Raw genomic sequence first — 17,493 nt, 5'->3', positions numbered from 1 at the left:
TGTCCTGCAGCAGCTGAGATTTGCCGTGGGCCGTGGTGTAGCCCCATGGCAGCGTGCTGGGGGTCTGGTTGTTGCCCTGACATGCTGCTGGAGATGGGTTCCTATTGCATCCATCCACCCCAGGACAGGGCACAGGGACAGACACTCGTCCTCAGGGTCCTGTTGTGTCACTTCCCCATGGCTAGAGGGAATCAGCTGGAGTGCTTTGGGGACAGGGATTCAGAGCAGCCCTCGTGGGCACCGTGTCAGAGCAGCAGGGTGGGAGCAGCCTGGGGCCAGGGCAAAGTCCTGGGGCTGAGGAGAGAGATGGGAGCAGAGGGATAGGGAGCAGGTGGAAATGGGTGGGATGGGGTGTCCCACGCAGTACTTTGCTCAGAGGTGCTGGCAGGGTTTGTTTGCCATCCTTATCCCTGTTTGCTCCCAGACTTGCACAGTGTCAGCTCCCGCTGACAGGGCTGAGCTGTGGCTGGAGTTATCCTTTGACTTTGGGGTGCTGCTCCCTTTGGATCCTTACAGTCGGTGTCAGGGCCAGGTGTTGGGCCCGAGGGTGCATCCCCCTGCCCAGACTGGCCTGACAGAGCCCTGGCAGTGTTGCACCCCATGCTGCAGGGCTGAGGAGCACAGGGAGTGCTGGGGCATGCAGCAGCCAGGGCTGGGTGCCGTGCTCATCATGAGCTCATCGGATTTTCCATCAGCTCAGGGGGGGCAGCCGTTCCCAGCACCACGGGAACGGCGGGGCAGGACCCAGGAACCCCAACACAGCGGGGCTCTGCCTGCAGCAGTGATTGATCAATCCCTGCTTGTATAAGCCCATCGACTTGGGCTGGTGTGGCATTCACTAGCCCTCTCATGCTGCACTGTTGGAGCATGGCCACAGGCCCTGTACACCCATGGCTGCCCCTTCCTCACCTCAGTCAGCTCCAGACTGACCCCGGTGCAGGGAGAAGGCCCATGGACATGGCTGGATCCAGTGCCAGGCTGTCCCAGAGCCCTGAGATGCTCATCTGCTCCAGGTGATGCTGTGGGACCCACAGGCAAAGAAGCCACCCATAGTCACCCTTGGAGCATGTCATGGAGTGGCTCCAGTCCCGTTCTGCCAGATCCTGTGTGTGCCCTGGAAATACAGAACTGTGGAGCTGCTGCAGCCCCTTGGAGGCTCAGCCATCCAAAAATGTGAGCGGGGCTGTTCCCCTTTCCTGTGCCAGGGCATATCCTGGCTTTGTGGGTTCGTTGGGACATTGCTCTCCCTGCCATCCTTCTGGGGTGCCCAGTTCCCAGAGCTGAGGCTTGGCCGTGCAGCATTCCCTGCTGGGGAGTCAGCTGGCAGGTGAGGCTCTGGGAGTTTCAGGAAGCCTCTGCTCTGTCTGAGCCAGGTGAGAGGGTGTAGGGATAGAAGCTGTAGGAGGGTGATGATTTTAGGGTGATTTGGGGTGTAGGGCTACCCCTGCAGCATCACAGAGCGGGGCCGCCCCGTCTGCTGAGGAGCTCCTCATCCCTGACTCAGGGGAATGCACTTGCAAGGAAAAGGGCTGGGATTTCGGTAAACCTGTTTGCCTGGTAGGTGAGGGAGGATGAGTGGCAGGGGATCTCCTGGCCTGCGGTGACATCATCCCCAAACCAGGCATCTCTGATGGGTGCTGCCCGCAGATAACTAACTTTGTTCATCCACACGCCCAGAGCCGGGCACGCTGCGGGATGCCTGGAGCAGGCTGGCCACGAGGCGGACAAGGACATGTCCCTGCCTCCCGGTGCCCCTGCAGCGCCTGGAGCCGTGCTCCTTCCACAGCTGGTGCTGCCCACTCGTCCCTACCCCGGCCGTGCCGCTGCATTCCCGTCCAAGCAGGGCCCAAAGGGGTTCCAGCGCTGAGCGGGAGCCGCTGCTGCTGCCCGGGGAGCGGAGAGGCCTCTGTTGTGTGCCGGTTACCGGGGAAGGGTGGGATGAGGGATGCGGGATGCGGGCGGGGGGAAGCCCCGCCAGCGGAGGCGGCTGCTGGCGGTGACTCAGGCTCACGTGTGCCGGGGAGCGGGGGAGCAGCAGCTCCGAGGCCTCTCCAACAGCTGAGGTGGGGCTCGGAAACGGGAAATCGGTGTCTTTTTGGGGTGCCTGAGGCTGGGGCAGCCGCTCCGGGCGGTGCTGGCTGTGCATCGCCCTGCTGCTCGGGGCGGGGCGTGTTTGCTTCGCGCGTGACCGGAGCATCGTAAAATGTGTGTGCGAGCCCCAAAATCTGGGAGAGCAGGGGCTGGAGGCGGGCGAGTGGCCGAGCAGAGCTGGGGGATGCTGAGCGCTGCGGGGACAGGCCCGAGGCGGGGGTGACGGGCGCGGGGTCCCAGCAGCGGCTGCGGGAGCAGCGGCGCCGGCTCGGGGCTGCGGGGCCGCGTCTGGAGCCGGGGCGAGGCGGAGCATCCCCCGGCCGCTCCCCCCGGCCGGGGCCGCGGGGCCGGGGCGGGGAGCGCCGAGCGTCCTCCCCCGCGGGCCGGGGGGAGCGGGGCTGGGCCAGCCCCTGCGCCTGCCGCGCCATGGAGCGGAGCTGCGCCGGGCGGGAGCCGCAGCCCCGGCCCCAGCCCCAGCCCCTCGGTAAGGATCCGCGGCGGCGGCGGCGCCGGTACCGGCTCCGGGGGGTGCCCGGGCCCCCTCCCGCCCCGCGGGGCCGCAGGGAGTGGGAGTGCGGGATGCGGCCCGGGGCTGCGGGGTCTGCCGGGGGTGCGGGATGCGGCCCGCCGTGCCGGCGGAGATGCGGCGGCCGGGGGCGCGGAATGCGGCGGAGAGGAGCGGAGCGGGGCGGCGGCCCGGGGAGCTGGGGGGGGCGGGGGGGGGGAACGCGCTGCCGGGGCCGGGGCGGCTTCCCGGGAGGGACAAAGCCCGGGCACGGCCCTTCCATCTTGGGGAGGGCCGGAGCGGCCCCGGCCCCGCCGCCGGGGGGGTGCACCCTTGGGAAGCGCCGGGGGTGGCGGCGCCGGCGCGGCCCCGGCTCGTCCCCGCCGGCCGGTGGGCGATGCCCGCGGTGGGAGGCACCCGCTGCCCCCCTCCCCGCCGCGTGGGCTCGCGGCTCGTCCCCGCAGGGCCGGTCCCGCTGCCCCGGGATGAACCGGGCAGGGCGGCGGCGGCGGCGGGGCCGCGCTCGGGGCCGGGGCTGGCGCTGCCTCTCGGGGCTCCAGCGCAGCGCTCGCTGTGACTAAGCAGAGCTCCGCGGAGCCGCTTCCCACCGCGGGAGGAAGAGGAGAGGCGGCTCCCCTCCCCCCGGCCCCAGCGCTGCATCGCCCGGGCCCGCGGACAGGGAGGGAGGGATGGCTGCGGCTCCCGGCGATGCTGGAAACCGGCGGCTCCCGCACCAGGCGGCCGCGGGTCCTGCCATCGCTGCCCGAAGGACGCGTCCTGCGCCAGACATGTTGTCTGAGTCCCGCTGTCTGTCCCCGCCGCCTTCCCGCCCGCCCTGGCCTGCCCGCTCGATGCTGTGGCGGCCCGGGGACCAGGGCTGGCTGCTCCCGGCCACCCTGTGGGTCACTGACTGCTCTCCCGTGAGCACAGAATGGAGCTGAAGGAGCACGGGCGGTTTTGCACCGTGTCCTCCTTCAGGGACCATCCCTGCCCTGTCCCGTGTGGGTGACCTGCATGACTGGGCAGCCCGGGCTGCTTCCTGTCCTGCTGTCCTGATGTCGGAGCCACCAGCACGCATGGGATTTCACTCAAGGGACCAGGACCCACCATGTGTGGGGCAGCCAGTGGCACTGGAGGCCAGAAACTCCTGAAGGGCAGCCAGGGCAGGGTGTGACCTGCGGCGCTGCCCAGGTGGGCAGAGGGATGCAGTGCACAGGGGGACGAGGACCAAGGCAGGGAGCAGGCGGAGGTTTGTCCTTATCCAGGTTTCCCCCAGCTTGTCCAGCCCTTCTCCCTTGGCTCGGAGGAGAGGGAGGGCGAGCTGGTTGCCCGCCAGTGCCGTGTTTGGGAGCAGCAGCTTGGGAGTTCTCCCAGCGCGGGAGCCGCTGCTGCGAAACCATCAGAGCAACGTGATGCGACGTGCAGAGCGGTGATGTGACAGTCCCGTGGTGCCATGTCCAAAATAGTTAGCACAGCTCTCGCTCCTTGGAGGGCTCTGAGCAGGGTCGGGCAGCCCCACAGGCAGCCTGCTGGGAACAGAGCTGGATCCTGCACGGCCCCAGCCCTGGTAGGTGCCACATCCGTGTTGTGAGGCACAGGACCTGTTTTTTTGGGGGTGCTGACCTGCTCCCCAAGGGGCTGGATGCTGGCAGGCTCGGAGCCCCATGCCCTGCCTTCCAGCCAGGTTTCTGTTTCCCAGCACGATGGTAGCAGACAGGTTTTCGGGAGCGCGCCTGGGCTGGCTGCCCTGGGCACTGGTGGCGCCGCACGGGTCGCCCCAAGGACGAGGGCACCTCCTGTCGCCACTGCCAGCGTGCCAGATGGATGGTGGGCAGGTGTTCCTGCCCCTGCCCTCGGGCTGCTTGGGCTTGCACTGTGACCACAGCCACGGTTTGCTCTGGGGGTGCTGGGGCAGCTGCAGCTCCAGCTCTTTCCTTCGTGTGTGTTTTAAACCCTGGAAACCCCCTGGCTCTGGCCTTGCTCTCGCCACAAGATCCCAAGTTCCCCTTGCTGCTCTCCAGCTCGGCACGTCACTGCTGGCTCCGGGAGCTCAGTGACCCCTGTCCTGGCCCAGGGGCTGGTGCAGCTCCCCCATGGCTGCCCCCATACCCCTATCCCAGAGCCTTGGCAGCACAGAAACCCTGGGAAGGGAAGCTGGATATGCCTCTTTCTCCTGCCTGGCACCTGGGGCCCTCTGCCTGTCCCCTCCTGCCCTGCCCCAGCCTGTCCCCAAAGCAGGGCTGTGGGCACTGGTGGGGCACTGTGGCTGAAGCCTGGCAGCTGCCAGCTGTGTTTCACTGGCTCCAAGGTGGCGGGGAGAGGAGCCAGCCATGGTGACAGTGCCCGTGTGCCTGGGGACAGGCTGCAGGTGGCTGTCCCCGCTGAGGACAGGGTGTCATTGCTGATGGCGGCTGCCAGGGTGGCACAGGCCACTCCTAAAGCAGGGGCTGCTGGCATTGCCCATATCTCCCTGCCCAGGCATGTGAGCCAGCACTGAGGCTGCATGTCAGTGCTGAATAGTGGGGATGTGTTGGGAATGTGCTGTGGACGTTCCAGGGATGTGTCAGGAGCACTTGCTCACTGCCCCTGTCATCCAGGTGTGGGAGTTGCTGCAGCACAGGATATCCCAGGAGCTGGGTGGGACAGGGCAGGGCTCAGCCCCAAGGCACGTCTGAGTGTGGAGCTGGGGGTGGGATCAGGGGCAGCACTGGGGCTTGGAGCACCCTCAGGGCTTGGAGCATCCTGGTGCATGCCACAGTGCTCTGGTGGCCTCCAGAGTGGACACCAGCACCGACAGAGCCATCCCTGCTCTGTGGCCACGGCTGCCTTCCTGCTCTGCACCCGGACCTGCTGGCAAGGAGAGACTCAGGAACCCATCCCCATGGGGCTGCTGTCAAGGCAGGGGAGGCAGCTGGGAACAGCTGCACCAGGGAGGGCCTGAGGGTGCATTGCACACATGGATGTCCCCAGGGCTGTGGGGAGCAGCCCTGCAGGGCCAGCAGTGGCTCTTAGGGCTGGCTTCAGGGTCTTGTCCTTGGCACAGCAGGGATGTGCAATGGCCAGGCTGGCTGGGCACTGTGACACCAGCGCCTCTGGGTGGCTTTCACTGTTCAGCAATGACCTCCAGTGCACCATCAGCCCTGCTGATGCCCCGTGCCCTGCTGGGCACTGCACATGGAGCTGCCTGTGGCTGCCCTGGCTGTACTGCAGAGCAGGAACACAAAGGATCCGGAGCTGAGGGGAGCTGAGGTGACACCGGGCGCTGCCCCCCCGTCCTTTTGGGCAGTGCCCTGCAGGGACAGTTAACGAGGGCCGCCGGTCCAAGCAGCGCCCGTGGGCCTCGATGTGCTCTCGCTTCACGGCACCGGGATCTGCCTGCGCCTGGCTGAGCATCCCCGGCCATGTGCCGGCCAAGGAGCCGCGCTGCGCCGGGCACTGCCGCGCTGGCGGTGCCGCTGGTGGCACCGGTGCCAAAGGCACCCATGGGAGGGCAGGACGGGCTGGGTGATGTGGCATTGAGGGCAGCACTGTGCTGGTGGCAGCGCCGTGGGGCTGGGCGCTGCAGGGCAGCCGTGCCTGCGTGTCTGGGGGGACGGAAGCTAATCCGTGTGGAATGCCCCGGCCGGGGGAGAGGGGACGCCCGCGCCGCCTGGGCGCAGGCAGCGTTGGGTTTCAGGGCAGCTGCTGTGCTGGAGCAGCGACAGGGACAGATGGTGGCAGCCCTCCCTGCCCCACCTTGGGGGGCTTGGCCGTGCCCACAGCCCTGCCCTGGCCACAGGTGCTGTTGTCTCTCTGGCCATGGGGCAGGGCAGGGCTGCCCAGGGCTCTGTGCCTGGCTGTGTGGAGTGGCAGGAGCACCCACTGTCCCCTGCCAGTGCTTCCCACACGCCCAGGGCTCTCTGAGGTATTTCCATCTGCTCAGGGGATCAGCCTGGCCTTGATGCTTTCACACCCTGTGGGCAGCACTTGGCTGTGCCACCATAGTGGTCACCCCTCCCAGCTGGTACACACGCGGTGACACTGCAGGTGCCATCCCGGGATCTGGCACCTGGCGGCTGCCAAGCCCTGCTGCCTGTGGCTGCCCATCTGAGGCAGCCCCGGGGGGACAGAGCAGGGCACCCCCCAGTCCCAGCCCCTCACCAGACCGATGGCTGCCTCGCAGGGCGCAGCGCTGGGGACATGGGATGTGCAGGATCGGGGCCAGGGGATGGGCTGGCTTCCTGCACCACTAAATACCCGGAAGGTCTGCGGGGGGGCCGGGGCTGCCTGTGTCCCCACGGAGTCCAGGGTGGGGGAGCCCTGCTGGCACTGCCCTGCCCTGGGGGCTGCAGCAGCACCCCCAGCCCCTCTCCGGGGACCAGGGGACACGGGGTGTGCCCGTGCTGTCAGTGCAGGGGGCTGGCAGTGCCCAGTGCCTGTTTGGGCAGCCTGGGCTGACCCTGGCTTGGAGCACTGCAGCATGGGGTGGGTGAGGAGCTCTAGGGTGGGTGAGGAGCCGTGGGATGGGCGAGGAGCGGCGCCGGCTGTGTTTGCAGAGCCCACGCTTTGCCCCTCGCTGAGGGATGTGGAGAGCTCTGCAAACACGGCTGAGCCGTGTGTGACATCAGCTGGTGGTGGCTGCTGGTCACTGGGGTTCTGCCATCCCCCCCTGGAACCAGGGGCTCGCTGCAGTGGTGTCCGTGGGGCTGGACCTGTGTGTCCTGGGGTGGGTCTGGCATCATCCTGGCCAGGAGTGACAGTGCTGTCACTGCATGGGGGTTGGAGTTGGGATCCTGGCAAGTACTGAAGGGTTTGTTTGCAGAGGTCTGATAATGGGGGCTGGGGGAGTCACCACCACCGTTGTCACTGTGGACACTCCTGACACCACTTCTACAGAGGGCACGTGCCATGGCACTGCCAGGCGCTGGCACCGCGTTGGGCTGTGCTCAGGGTGCCCAGGGGTCACCCAGAACGGGGGACATCCCCCAGGCTGCCGGCCCCACGCGGGGAGGGGGCTCTGTCTGGCAGCCTGGTGTGCATTCCTGGGCCATGAGTTCATGGCTGCGGGTCCGTGGGGGCCACGGGCTGTCAGGGCTGTCACGGTGACGTCAGGCCAGGCCAGGCCCGCGCCCATCCTGCCTCCGGCCGCGCCGCGGAAGCCTCGACGTCCTCGTCCCCTGGGGACAGTGGCAGGGGACTCTGTGGGTCCCTGTGCCCCTGGGGGGTCTCTGGCCCCGTGTGCCCCCATGGGTGGCAGCTGCCAGGGGATGAAGGGCAGCTTTGTGGTGGCAGTGCCTGGCGGAGCCCGGCTGTCCCTCTGTGCATTGTGTGCCCAGCGCCTGGCACCCACTGCGGGTCCCCCCAGCACTGGGGCAACAGCAGCAGGGCTGAGGTGGGGTCCCACTGCCCTTCCCAGCCTTGCTCCTGAGGTTGTGTTTGGGGGCACAGGGCTGTGTTTGGGCAGGATGGGTCTTCCAGAGGCTTCCCCAGCTGAGTGACCTTGTGTTCTGCTCTGTCCCTCTTGCAGGGAAGCCACCATCCCCGATGGGAGACAGCGTCCCCCCACCCTCCGTGCCACCCCCTGCGCCTGGGGGTGCCCTGCAGGGAGAGCGCAGCTTCCCCCAGCGTGACCGACCGGGCCCTCCAGATGTCATCCCCTCGGAAAAGATCGTCCCACCCGTCCCTGCAGCCATCAGCCCCTCTGTCCCTGCAGCCATCAGCCCCTCTGAGAAGAAGATTGTCCCACCTGTCCCTGCAGCCATCAGCCCCTCTGAGAAGAAGATTGTCCCACCCATCCCTGCAGCCATCAGCCCCTCTGAGAAGATCATCCCACCCGTCCCTGCAGCCGTGCCCCCCTCCCACCAGCCCGTGTGCCCCCCGGCTGTGATGCCCCTCTCTGACAGCAGCCCTCTGCAGCGTGACCGACCCGGCCCTCCAGCCGTGGCACTGCCAGCACAGCCCATGTCCCCCAGCCCTGCCACTGCGGTCCCCTCAGCACAGAGTGTTCCCCCCCGGGGCAACCAGTCCCCCCCTGGACCCCCAAAGCCGCCAGGGATGGAGCACCCCAAGGAAGAGGCGCTGTCCCACCCCCCTGGCCAGCCTGTCCCTGCCCACGCTGCTGCCCCGTGCTCCGTGGAGACCCTGCCCCTTGGGAGCCAGCCCCCAGCCCCAGCTGCCACCGAGGGGGCCCCTCCTGATGCCAAGAGCTCCCTGGGTGCCACAGCTGGGCCCTCAAAGGACGTGAGCCCCCGGAGCAGCCGCCCCTCAGCATCTCCTGCTGCCAGCCCCCGGCCCAAGCAAGGTGGGTGCCAGGAGGTTGTGGTGCTCTGGTGATGCTGCACCCCGTGGGCACAGTCGATGCCTGGTGGGGCTGGGCACTACCCTGACGGTGTTTCCCCTCTGCAGATGCCCAGAAAGCCCAGGCAAGGCACAAGCAGGCGAAGGAGCGGCGCGAGGAGCGGGCCAAGTACCTGGGTATGGAGCTGGGAGGGAAAGTGCGTGGCGGGGGGGAGGCAGGGGCTAAGGAGCTTTGCTGGGTCATGGGCAATCCCATTAGCTGTGGTGAGCTGAGCCTGGGTGCAAACTGCACTGCTGGCAGCTCTGCCCACCAGGCACACCGCTGATTCCCTGGCACAGCACTGACCCCCAGGCACACCACTGACCCCCAGACATGATGGTGACCCTTAGGCACACTGCTGACCCTCGGGCACACCACTGACCCCCAAGCACATGGCTGACCCCTGGGCACACTGCTGAACCCCCCCCAGCACACCACTGACCCCTAGGCACACTGCTGACCCCCAGACATGCTGCTGACCCCTGGGCACACTGCTGACCCCCAGGCACACCGCTGACCCCCAGGCACACTGCTGACCCCCCAACACACCACTGACCCCCGGGCACACTGCTGACCCCCAGGCATGCTGCTGACCCCCCAGCACACACTGTTGCTCCCTGCAAGTGCCACCAGCCCCGGTCCCCGGCTCTGCCATGTGCAGGCAGCCCCAGCAGTCCCGCAGTGGCTCGGGGCAGCGGGCGAGCAGGGCCCCTGCGCTGAGCATGGGGCCTCCTTGTCCCCGCGCTCTTTCCACCCTCATTCCCCCATTGTTCGCCGCGCGCCTCGGCGGGCTCCCGGCGGGCTCCCGGCCTTCCTTTTGTCCTGGCCCAAACCCCTCCCTCGCCGGCCGGCCCTGATGCTGCCTGCCCTGCCTGCCCCGGCCGGCCCGTGGCCCCACGCCACCCGCATGGGCACGCGGTCCCGGCACGGCGCTGCCCAGGGCTGTGCCCCCGGTGCCACCCCGCTGCTGTCCCCCGCAGCTGCCAAGCGGGTGCTGTGGCTGGAGAAGGAGGAGAAGGCGCGGCTGCTGCGGGAGAAGCAGCTGGAGGAGCGGCGCAAGCGGCTGGAGGAGCAGCGGCTGCGGGCGGAGAAGCGCCGGGCGGTGCTGGAGGAGCGGCAGAGGCAGAAGCTGGAGAAGAATAAGGTGGGGATGGGGATGGGTATCAGGGGGCTGGGGTGGCACGTGGGATGCAATCCCTGAGGAGTTCTCGTGGCTCCAGCAGCCCTTCAGGAGATGCTGCTTTGGGAGGTGCCCACTGTACCCATCCTCTGCTGTCCCTCCTTCCTGTGCTGTGCCCAGCTTCTCAGCACATGTGCTGTGGCCAGGGCAGGCATCACTGTCCTGTCCCCCTCCAAGCACCCCCATCGCTGTCATGGCCTCATGCTGGGGACTCTGGCTGGCCCCAGCCCTGCTCCCTCAGCTGCTGGGCTCAGCCTGTCCCTCTCCCTCGGGCAGGAGCGCTACGAGGCAGCGATCCAGCGGTCGGTCAAGAAGACGTGGGCAGAGATCCGGCAGCAGCGGTGGTCCTGGGCTGGGGCCCTGCACCACGGCTCCCCTGCACACAAGGATGGTGAGTGCTGGGCTGGGCATAGGCACCTGGGCACCCTGGGGCAGCTGGGCATCTCTCTGCCAGCCCTCAAACCCAGCTCAGCCCCACTTGGTGGGCTGGGCACAGGTACCTGGGGACCCACATGGCTCTGACAGCTGTGGGGGCAGCTGGGCATCTCTCTACCAGCCCTCAAACTCAGCCCCACTTGGTGGGGCATGCTGCCATCACTCTGGGCTGTGCTGAGGACTGATGGGGTCCCGTGGCTGTTCCCTGCTCCTGTAGGGCTGGGTGTAAGCTGAAGGCTGTGTGTCACAGTCCCTGTTCCACGCAGAGACCTGCCTGGGGGCAGCCCTGGCTGCTCAGCATGCCATGGCCACGCTGCCAGGTGTCCAGCAGCTGTGAAGCGCCCCTGGCCCCAGGGGCTGTGGGGCTGCACGAGGCCTCTGCAGGCTCTGGTTGGGGTCTGTGCTGTGGTGTGTCCCCTTGTCCCCCAGCTGGGTGGGGGCAGTGCTTGGCCCCTCCAGGTCCAGTATGGAGGTGACCATGGCTGTATGTGTGGCTGCAGAAGCTGGTGCTGCTCCGTGGGGGCTTCTTGGGGACACCCTGCACGATTCAGCACTTGGACAAGTGGAGGTCTCCACTGTCCCCTGACTGCTGTGCTGTGCTGGCAGGTGCCATCACTGTCTGGCATGGATGGTGACATAGAGGAGTGCACTGAGAGGAACTGTCTGGCCTTCGTGTGCCATGGGGCAGCTGTAGTGGCCCTGGCTGTACCTGGCCAAGTTGTGTACAGGTATTGTGTTCCTGGCTGTACCTTGCCAGGCTTTGTACAGGTTCCTGGCTGTACCTGGCCAGGCTGTGTGCAGGTGTTGTGTTCCTGGCTGTACCTGGCTGGGCTGTGTACAGGTATTGTGTTCCTGGCTGTACCCAGCCAGACTGTGTACAGGTGTTGTGTGCACTGGCACCGTGTGCCCAGTGCTGTGTGTTCAGGTGTTGCATGCCCGGCTGTACCTGGCTGGGCTGTGTGTACAGGCTCCACGTTCTGGCATGTGGCTCGTGGCACGCTCAGGGTGTCTCTGGTGCAGCACCTGGCAGGGTCTGGCAAGGGGACACCTTCCCCTGCCACTTCCCATCGGGATGAGCTGCTGCCAGCTGTCACTCACCAATCTCCTGTCTCCACCAACCTGATCTTCCCTGGCTGTTTGTCCGGAGCAGCCAGGCAGGGTGGGGAGATCCCAGCTACCTGTGGAGGTGCTGCCAGCCACCAGCCCTGTCCTGGCAGTGCCATAGTGACCCAGCACCGGTGTGATGTTGTCTCTGTCTGTCTGGACCTGCTGTCCTCACCCTGCTCCCCCAGGGTGGATGCTCGCCTGGTGCTGCCGAGGTCCCCGGCCACCTGCTCCTGATTCCCAGGACTGTGTTTGGGAAAATTGTTGTAGCAGGGCCTGGGAGCCTCCCTGGCTCTCTGAGGATGAGATCCCTGCATGATCCCAGCATGACCCTGCAGGGTTCAGACGCTGCCATACTGAATGCCAGTGCTGTGTGTCGTGTCCCCAGACACCAGTGTCTCCTCTGGCCCCACTCTGTGCCGTGTCACTGGATTCCAGCATCTCCTGTCCCACTCTGTGCCGTGTCCCCAGACTCCAGCATCTCCTCTCACATTCTGTGTTGTGTCCCTGGATTCCAGCATCTCCTGCCCCACACTGTACCATGTCCCTGGATTCCAGCATCTCCTGTCCCATTCTGTGCTGTGTCCCTGGACTCCAGCATCTCCCCTGGTCGTTCCACTTCTGCCCCAGTGCCCTGGCACGTCCGTGCATGCTGCATGTGGGGGGCCTGGCCCCGGCCCCGGGACCTTAATGCCCTTGTGTCTTTTCCCTCCTCCAGGTGCGAGCCGGTGCTCGGTGTCCGCTGTAAACCTCCCCAAACACGTCGACTCTATAATCAACAAGCGGCTCTCCAAATCCTCCGCCACCCTCTGGAACTCTCCCAGTAGAAGTAAGAGCCCTTTGCGTTTGCCCCAGCGCAGGGGGCACAGCCAGGCCCCCGCCCAGTGCTGGGGACCCCCGATGCCAGGGTCCCCCACGCCCAGGTGCCCGCGGAGAGAGGAGAAGCCGTTTGCTGTTTGGGGGAGGAGGCTGGAACCGCCCGGTGGCTCCTTGAGGCTGTGTGGGCTGGGAGGAGAAGGAAGAGGAGGAGGAGGAGGAATGGCAGCCCCATGGGGCGCCAGGATGAGATGGGAGCTTGGCTCCCTGCCCCAGAGCAGCTCTGGTGGGTGCTGGTGCAGCCACAGAGGGGCTGCCTGTCACCTGCCCTCCTGGGGCTGGGCACAGTGCCAGTGCCCCTCAGGCTCCTGGGTGCCACAGAGCTCTGCGGCCGTGGTGGTGCTGCAAGGTCATGCTGGCCCTGGGAGCGCTGCCCAGGGCTGCAGCCGTGCCAGAGGGATGTGTCCAACAGAGGGATGTGTCCAGTGCTGTTGTGTTTCGGGGTTGCCTGGCGATGGGCGCCTTCCTGGACGGGTATAAATAGCCAGAGCAGCTGACGCCGGTGGCTGTGGTGACGCAGGCAGCTCCCACCGCCCTGTGTGGGGCTCAGCCCAGGGACAGGCACCTGGGGGCTGTCAGCACTGCCCCGGTGGGAGCAGCATCTCCCTGGGCCCGTGCCAGACCTGCCACCCTGTCCCCCTGCAGCGTCCATGGCTCTGTGCTCTCCCCTCCCAGCAGCCGGTGCTGCCCCTGGCCTGGTGCCCAGTGGAGAGGGGCAGAGGGGCCCTGTCTGCATGGGTGGTTCCCGTGCGCCACAGGGTGTTTGGTGACGTGTGCTCAGCTTGGTGCCCAGCTGAGCCAGCTGTGTGGCCAGCCATCGCCGTTCCATGGGTGCTGTAATCCCGGCCTGGTGATTTAGCACAGCTCCCGTGGGATGAGGGCACACTGTGGTGTCCCCCAGGCAGCTGGCACGTGCCAGGGCCTTGCTCACACAGGACAGGGGCACAAAAAAATGCCATGGCTGGTCACAAGGAGAGGGCAGAGCAGGGGGGCTGCTGTCACCAGGGTGAGACCTGGTACACGGTGACTGCGGTGTCCACTGGACACAAGAGCACCGTTGTCGTCATGCCACAGCGCCGTCTACAGACACCCACACCCACCCACGGGCACGGCCCTTCATCCTGCTCAGCTCTGTGGGGACCCCTCCCCAGCACAGCCAAGCTCTGGGCACTCCTGGAACTGTGCATGCGCCGTGGTATTGCTGCAGACCCATGGCTGCTCCCTCCCCGCGGCGGCTGTGAGGGCAGGACTGCAGTCTGGAGCTTTGTGGTGCACTAATGGCCCCTCTCCCTCCCCAGACCGGAGCTTGCAGCTGAGCCCGTGGGAGAGCAGCATCGTGGACCGGCTGATGACGCCCACCCTGTCCTTCCTGGCGCGCAGCCGGAGCGCCGTGACGCTGGCTGGCAATGGCAAGGAGCAGGGTGAGCCGCAGGGGTCAGGGACACGCGGCTCCTGGCACAGGCAACCAGGATGAGGGAGCCTGGAGTCAGTGGGCAGCTGGCATTGGTGCCGGGCTCCATCCTGACCCTGCTCGCTCTCCCCCAGTGCCCGTGTGCCCCCGCTCAGCCTCCGCCAGCCCCCTCAGCCCCTGCCACAACCACCGCCTGCCGCACCGCTGCTGGGAGCGCCGGAAGGCGGCCGCCGCCAGCCCTGATGTGACGCCGCGCCGCAGGACCGAGCCCTCGCCCGTGAGTGCCACCTCCCCGCGGTGCCAGGGCAGCTGTGGGGCACGGCATGGCTTCCCGCCAAGCCCAGCACTGATGCCATCTCTGTCTGTCCTTGGCCGGAGCAGAAGAAGAAGGAGAAGAAGGAGAAGGATCGGGAGAATGCCAAGGAGCGCAGCGCCCTGTCCCGCGAGCGCAGCCTCAGGAAGCGGCAGTCACTGCCGGCAGCACAGCCCCGGCTCCTGCCTGCGGCTGACAGCAGGTCGGGACCCCCACCCACCCTGAGGCTTCCCAGCCCCTGACCCCACCCGAGGGCTGCCCCAGCCCCACTAACACTGTCTCTTGCTCTGTTTGCAGCCCCGGCCCCAAGAACCGTACCTCATCCCCTGCCGCACCCAAGAACCGTCCTTCATCCCCTGCCACCCCCAAGAACCGTCCCTCGTCCCCTGCCACTCCCAAGAACCGTCCTTCGTCCCCTGCCACCCCCAAGAACCATCCCTTGTCCCCTGCCATGCCCAAGAACCGTCCCTCATCCCCTGCCACCCCCAAGGCCCGCCCGGCGTCCCCCAGCCCAGCCCTCAGCTCTCCCCACAAGCCGCCCCTGCCTCGAAGCGTCCATTCCTCCCCCAAGGTGCGGGCCAGGGCTCGGGAGGAGCAGGGGGAGCAGGAGGGCCAGGCCAAGACAGGGGAGAGGAAGGAGGAGGAGCGGGGTCCGGCACCCCCAGCCCTTCCTGAGCCCCCCAAGGTGCCCACAGAGCCGACAGCAGGTGGGTGCAGTGTCACCAGGGAAGCTGCAGGGCTGGGAGAAGCCAGAGCAGCCCTGACACTGCCTGCCTCCCCCAGGCCCCCCAGTCCCTGCAGCCCCCGGCCCTGTGCCAGCCAGCCCCCCAGCCAGACCCCCCGCTGGCACCACGGACCGGGAGGAGGCTGCCCGGCTGTTGGCAGAGAAACGCCGCCAGGCCCGGGAGCAGCGGGAGCGGGAGGAGCGGGAGCGCCGGGAGCAGGAGGAGCAGGAGAGGTGGGTGTTGTCCCCTTGGCCCCCAGCCCCGCGCTCCTGCCGTGCTCAGGGCTCCCTCCCCGCAGGCGGGCGCAGGAGGAGCGGGCACAGCGGGCGGCCGAGGAGCAGAGCCGGAGGGAGGCCCTGGCGCGGCAGCGGGAGGAGGAGCAGCGGCTGCAGGAGGAACGAGAAGCCCAGGAGAGAGCCCGGGCTGAGCGAGAGGAGGTGGAGCGGCTGCAGAGACAGGTGGGGGTGACTGAGCGTGGGGGCTGCAGGAGGTGGGGGGCAAAGGCAGGGATGGGAGGAAGGCAGGGATGTTCTCCTGTGATTCACTCTTGTGAGAACAGCCCAGCTTCTCAAGGCCCAGGGTGGCAGGAGGGAACATGGGGCAGGGCTGTGCTGAGCTGTCCAGGCAGCACATCCCCACAGTCCCTGCCCCATCCCTTTCCCCCATCACATCTCATCCCTTCCTGCCCTGCTGTGGCACAGAAGGAAGAGGCCGAGGTGCGGGCGCGCGAAGAGGCAGAGCGGCAGCGCCTGGAGCGGGAGAAGCACTTCCAGCGTGAGGAGCAGGAGCGGCTGGAGAGGAAGAAGGTGAGGCTGGGGGGCATCTCCAGCCATGGGGCACGGCAGGATTTTCCCTGGAAGGGATCCTGCCTGGCACCAGGGCGGGTCTGGGTGGTCAGGGCCGTGTGTGAGTCCCTGTGTGACCGCAGCGCCTGGAGGAGATCATGAAGAGGACGCGCAAGTCGGACGCAGCTGACACCAAGGTGGGAGCCTGTCCTCTGTCCTGGGGCACTGGGGACTTGGGCACTCGACAGAGCCCTCCTGCCCCTGCCTGCAGCCTCTCACAGCTCTCCTGTCCCTGCAGAAGAAGGACGACAAGAAGGTGGTGAACGGGAAAGCAGCCGAGCAGGAAGATGTCCCAGGTGTGTGGGCACCCTGGGCTGCTTCCCCCAGCCATGCTCTGGCCCGGGCCATGGCTGAGCCAGGTTCTGCCTTGTCCTCAGGCCGCGAGAAGCACCTGGGGCCAATCCCCAAGGCAGAGGAGCTCCCTGAGACAGAGACCCCAAGTGCAGGGACGCCGGGGGGAACAAAGGGCTTGGTGGGCGAGGGGCTGCAGCCAAGGTGAGCATGGGGACACCGAGGGGGAGCCGGGGGGCACTGGGGCCGGGGCTGAGCCCAGCCCTCCCATCCCGCAGCTCCAAGGAGGCGGCAGCCCTGGTGAACGGCGTGCAGCCCGGCAAGCATGAGAATGGCTTCTCGGGCACCGAGGGCTCCAAGGAGCTGCGGGATCTGTCCCACCACGGTGGCAGCCCCGGCAGCATCATCCCCTTCGGCGACAAGGAGCCCTTCCTCAAGCAGGCCGTGGTGAAGCCGCCGCAGGTGACAGGTGAGCAGCGGGAGGGGTGTGGGGGGACGCTGCTGTGAGCACCCCAAGCTCACAGCGCTCTCCCCACCCACAGAGGTGCTGTGAGGGCCTGGCCGATGTCCCCAGGGGCCAGTGCCCGCGCCCTGACCCCGGTGGCCCACGCAGATCTGTAGCTGTCGTCACAACACGACCCTCGCTGCTCCTCCCGGGCGCCCGGGGGCTGCAGGGCCCCGGCGAGGACGCCTGGCTCCTCTCTTCGTTCTCGTTTTTATTTCGTTTTGTTGGTTTTTTTTTTATTTTAAACATGCACCTTATCAGACTGACAGCCCACCCTCGCAGCCCGCCGGAGCCGCCCCAGACGTGTGGTGTAATGATGTAGTTATTTAACTCGCTGGGTACAACGTCTGTGAATACTGTAAATAGAGCCGGCCGGGCGTGGGGATGCTCTGGGGGGCTCGGGGCTGGGGTGAGCCGTGTCACAGCTCCCGGTGCCCACGTTCCCCCGCATGTCCGTGTGTCCCCGGGCCCGGCCGGCACCACGCTGCTCTGTGCCCTTGTGACAGTGTTATGCATCCAGACAACCTTTGACAACAATTAAAAGTGGACAATGCCCTCGGCGTGCCTCTTTGTGTCCGGGGAGGGGACTGGGCAGGGCTGGGCTGGGTATAGCAGGGCAGGGCAGGGCTGGGCTCTCTCCCGGCCCCCACAGCAGCGGGGCAGGTTCGCCCCTGTGCCCGGGCTCGGCCCCAGCGCTGCCCGCTCCATCGCTTCTGTCGGGGGAAACCTCATCCCGGAGCAGGGGCCCTGTCCCATGGCTGCCCCTTCCCTGCCGGGCCCTCAGGAGCCGCACGTGGGACAAACCGGGAGGGTTACAATAGGGCTGGACGGGAGAGGGCCCGCAAGGCCCATTCGGTGAGGGCCGCACCGCGCCCTGGCCGCCCGCACGGCGGAGG

The 17,493-nt window shown here is 67.2% G+C and overlaps 1 protein-coding gene across 2 annotated transcripts; it reads left to right on the top strand.

The window, feature by feature from the left end:
• Window positions 1-2,482: 2,482 nt before the first annotated feature.
• On the top strand, window positions 2,483-17,145 carry MAP7D1 (MAP7 domain containing 1). Of its 2 annotated transcripts, XM_058819750.1 has the most exons (18): window positions 2,483-2,575; window positions 8,103-8,876; window positions 8,981-9,049; window positions 9,893-10,056; window positions 10,369-10,483; window positions 12,350-12,460; window positions 13,806-13,928; window positions 14,053-14,195; window positions 14,300-14,433; window positions 14,529-14,938; window positions 15,015-15,189; window positions 15,255-15,414; window positions 15,658-15,762; window positions 15,885-15,938; window positions 16,040-16,097; window positions 16,179-16,296; window positions 16,371-16,561; window positions 16,635-17,145. In XM_058819750.1, the coding sequence occupies exons 1-18, from the start codon at window positions 2,518-2,520 to the stop codon at window positions 16,643-16,645; spliced, it is 2,973 nt and encodes a 990-aa protein (XP_058675733.1). In that variant the 5' UTR covers window positions 2,483-2,517; the 3' UTR covers window positions 16,646-17,145. The 2 variants fall into 2 exon arrangements, with proteins under 2 accessions (XP_058675733.1, XP_058675734.1); XM_058819751.1 differs by lacking the exon at window positions 12,350-12,460.
• Window positions 17,146-17,493: the final 348 nt, after the last annotated feature.

Source organism: Ammospiza caudacuta, chromosome 25 (assembly GCF_027887145.1).
Source record: "Ammospiza caudacuta isolate bAmmCau1 chromosome 25, bAmmCau1.pri, whole genome shotgun sequence".
NCBI lineage: Eukaryota > Metazoa > Chordata > Aves > Passeriformes > Passerellidae > Ammospiza > Ammospiza caudacuta.
This window is presented reverse-complemented; position numbering and strand designations above follow the sequence as displayed.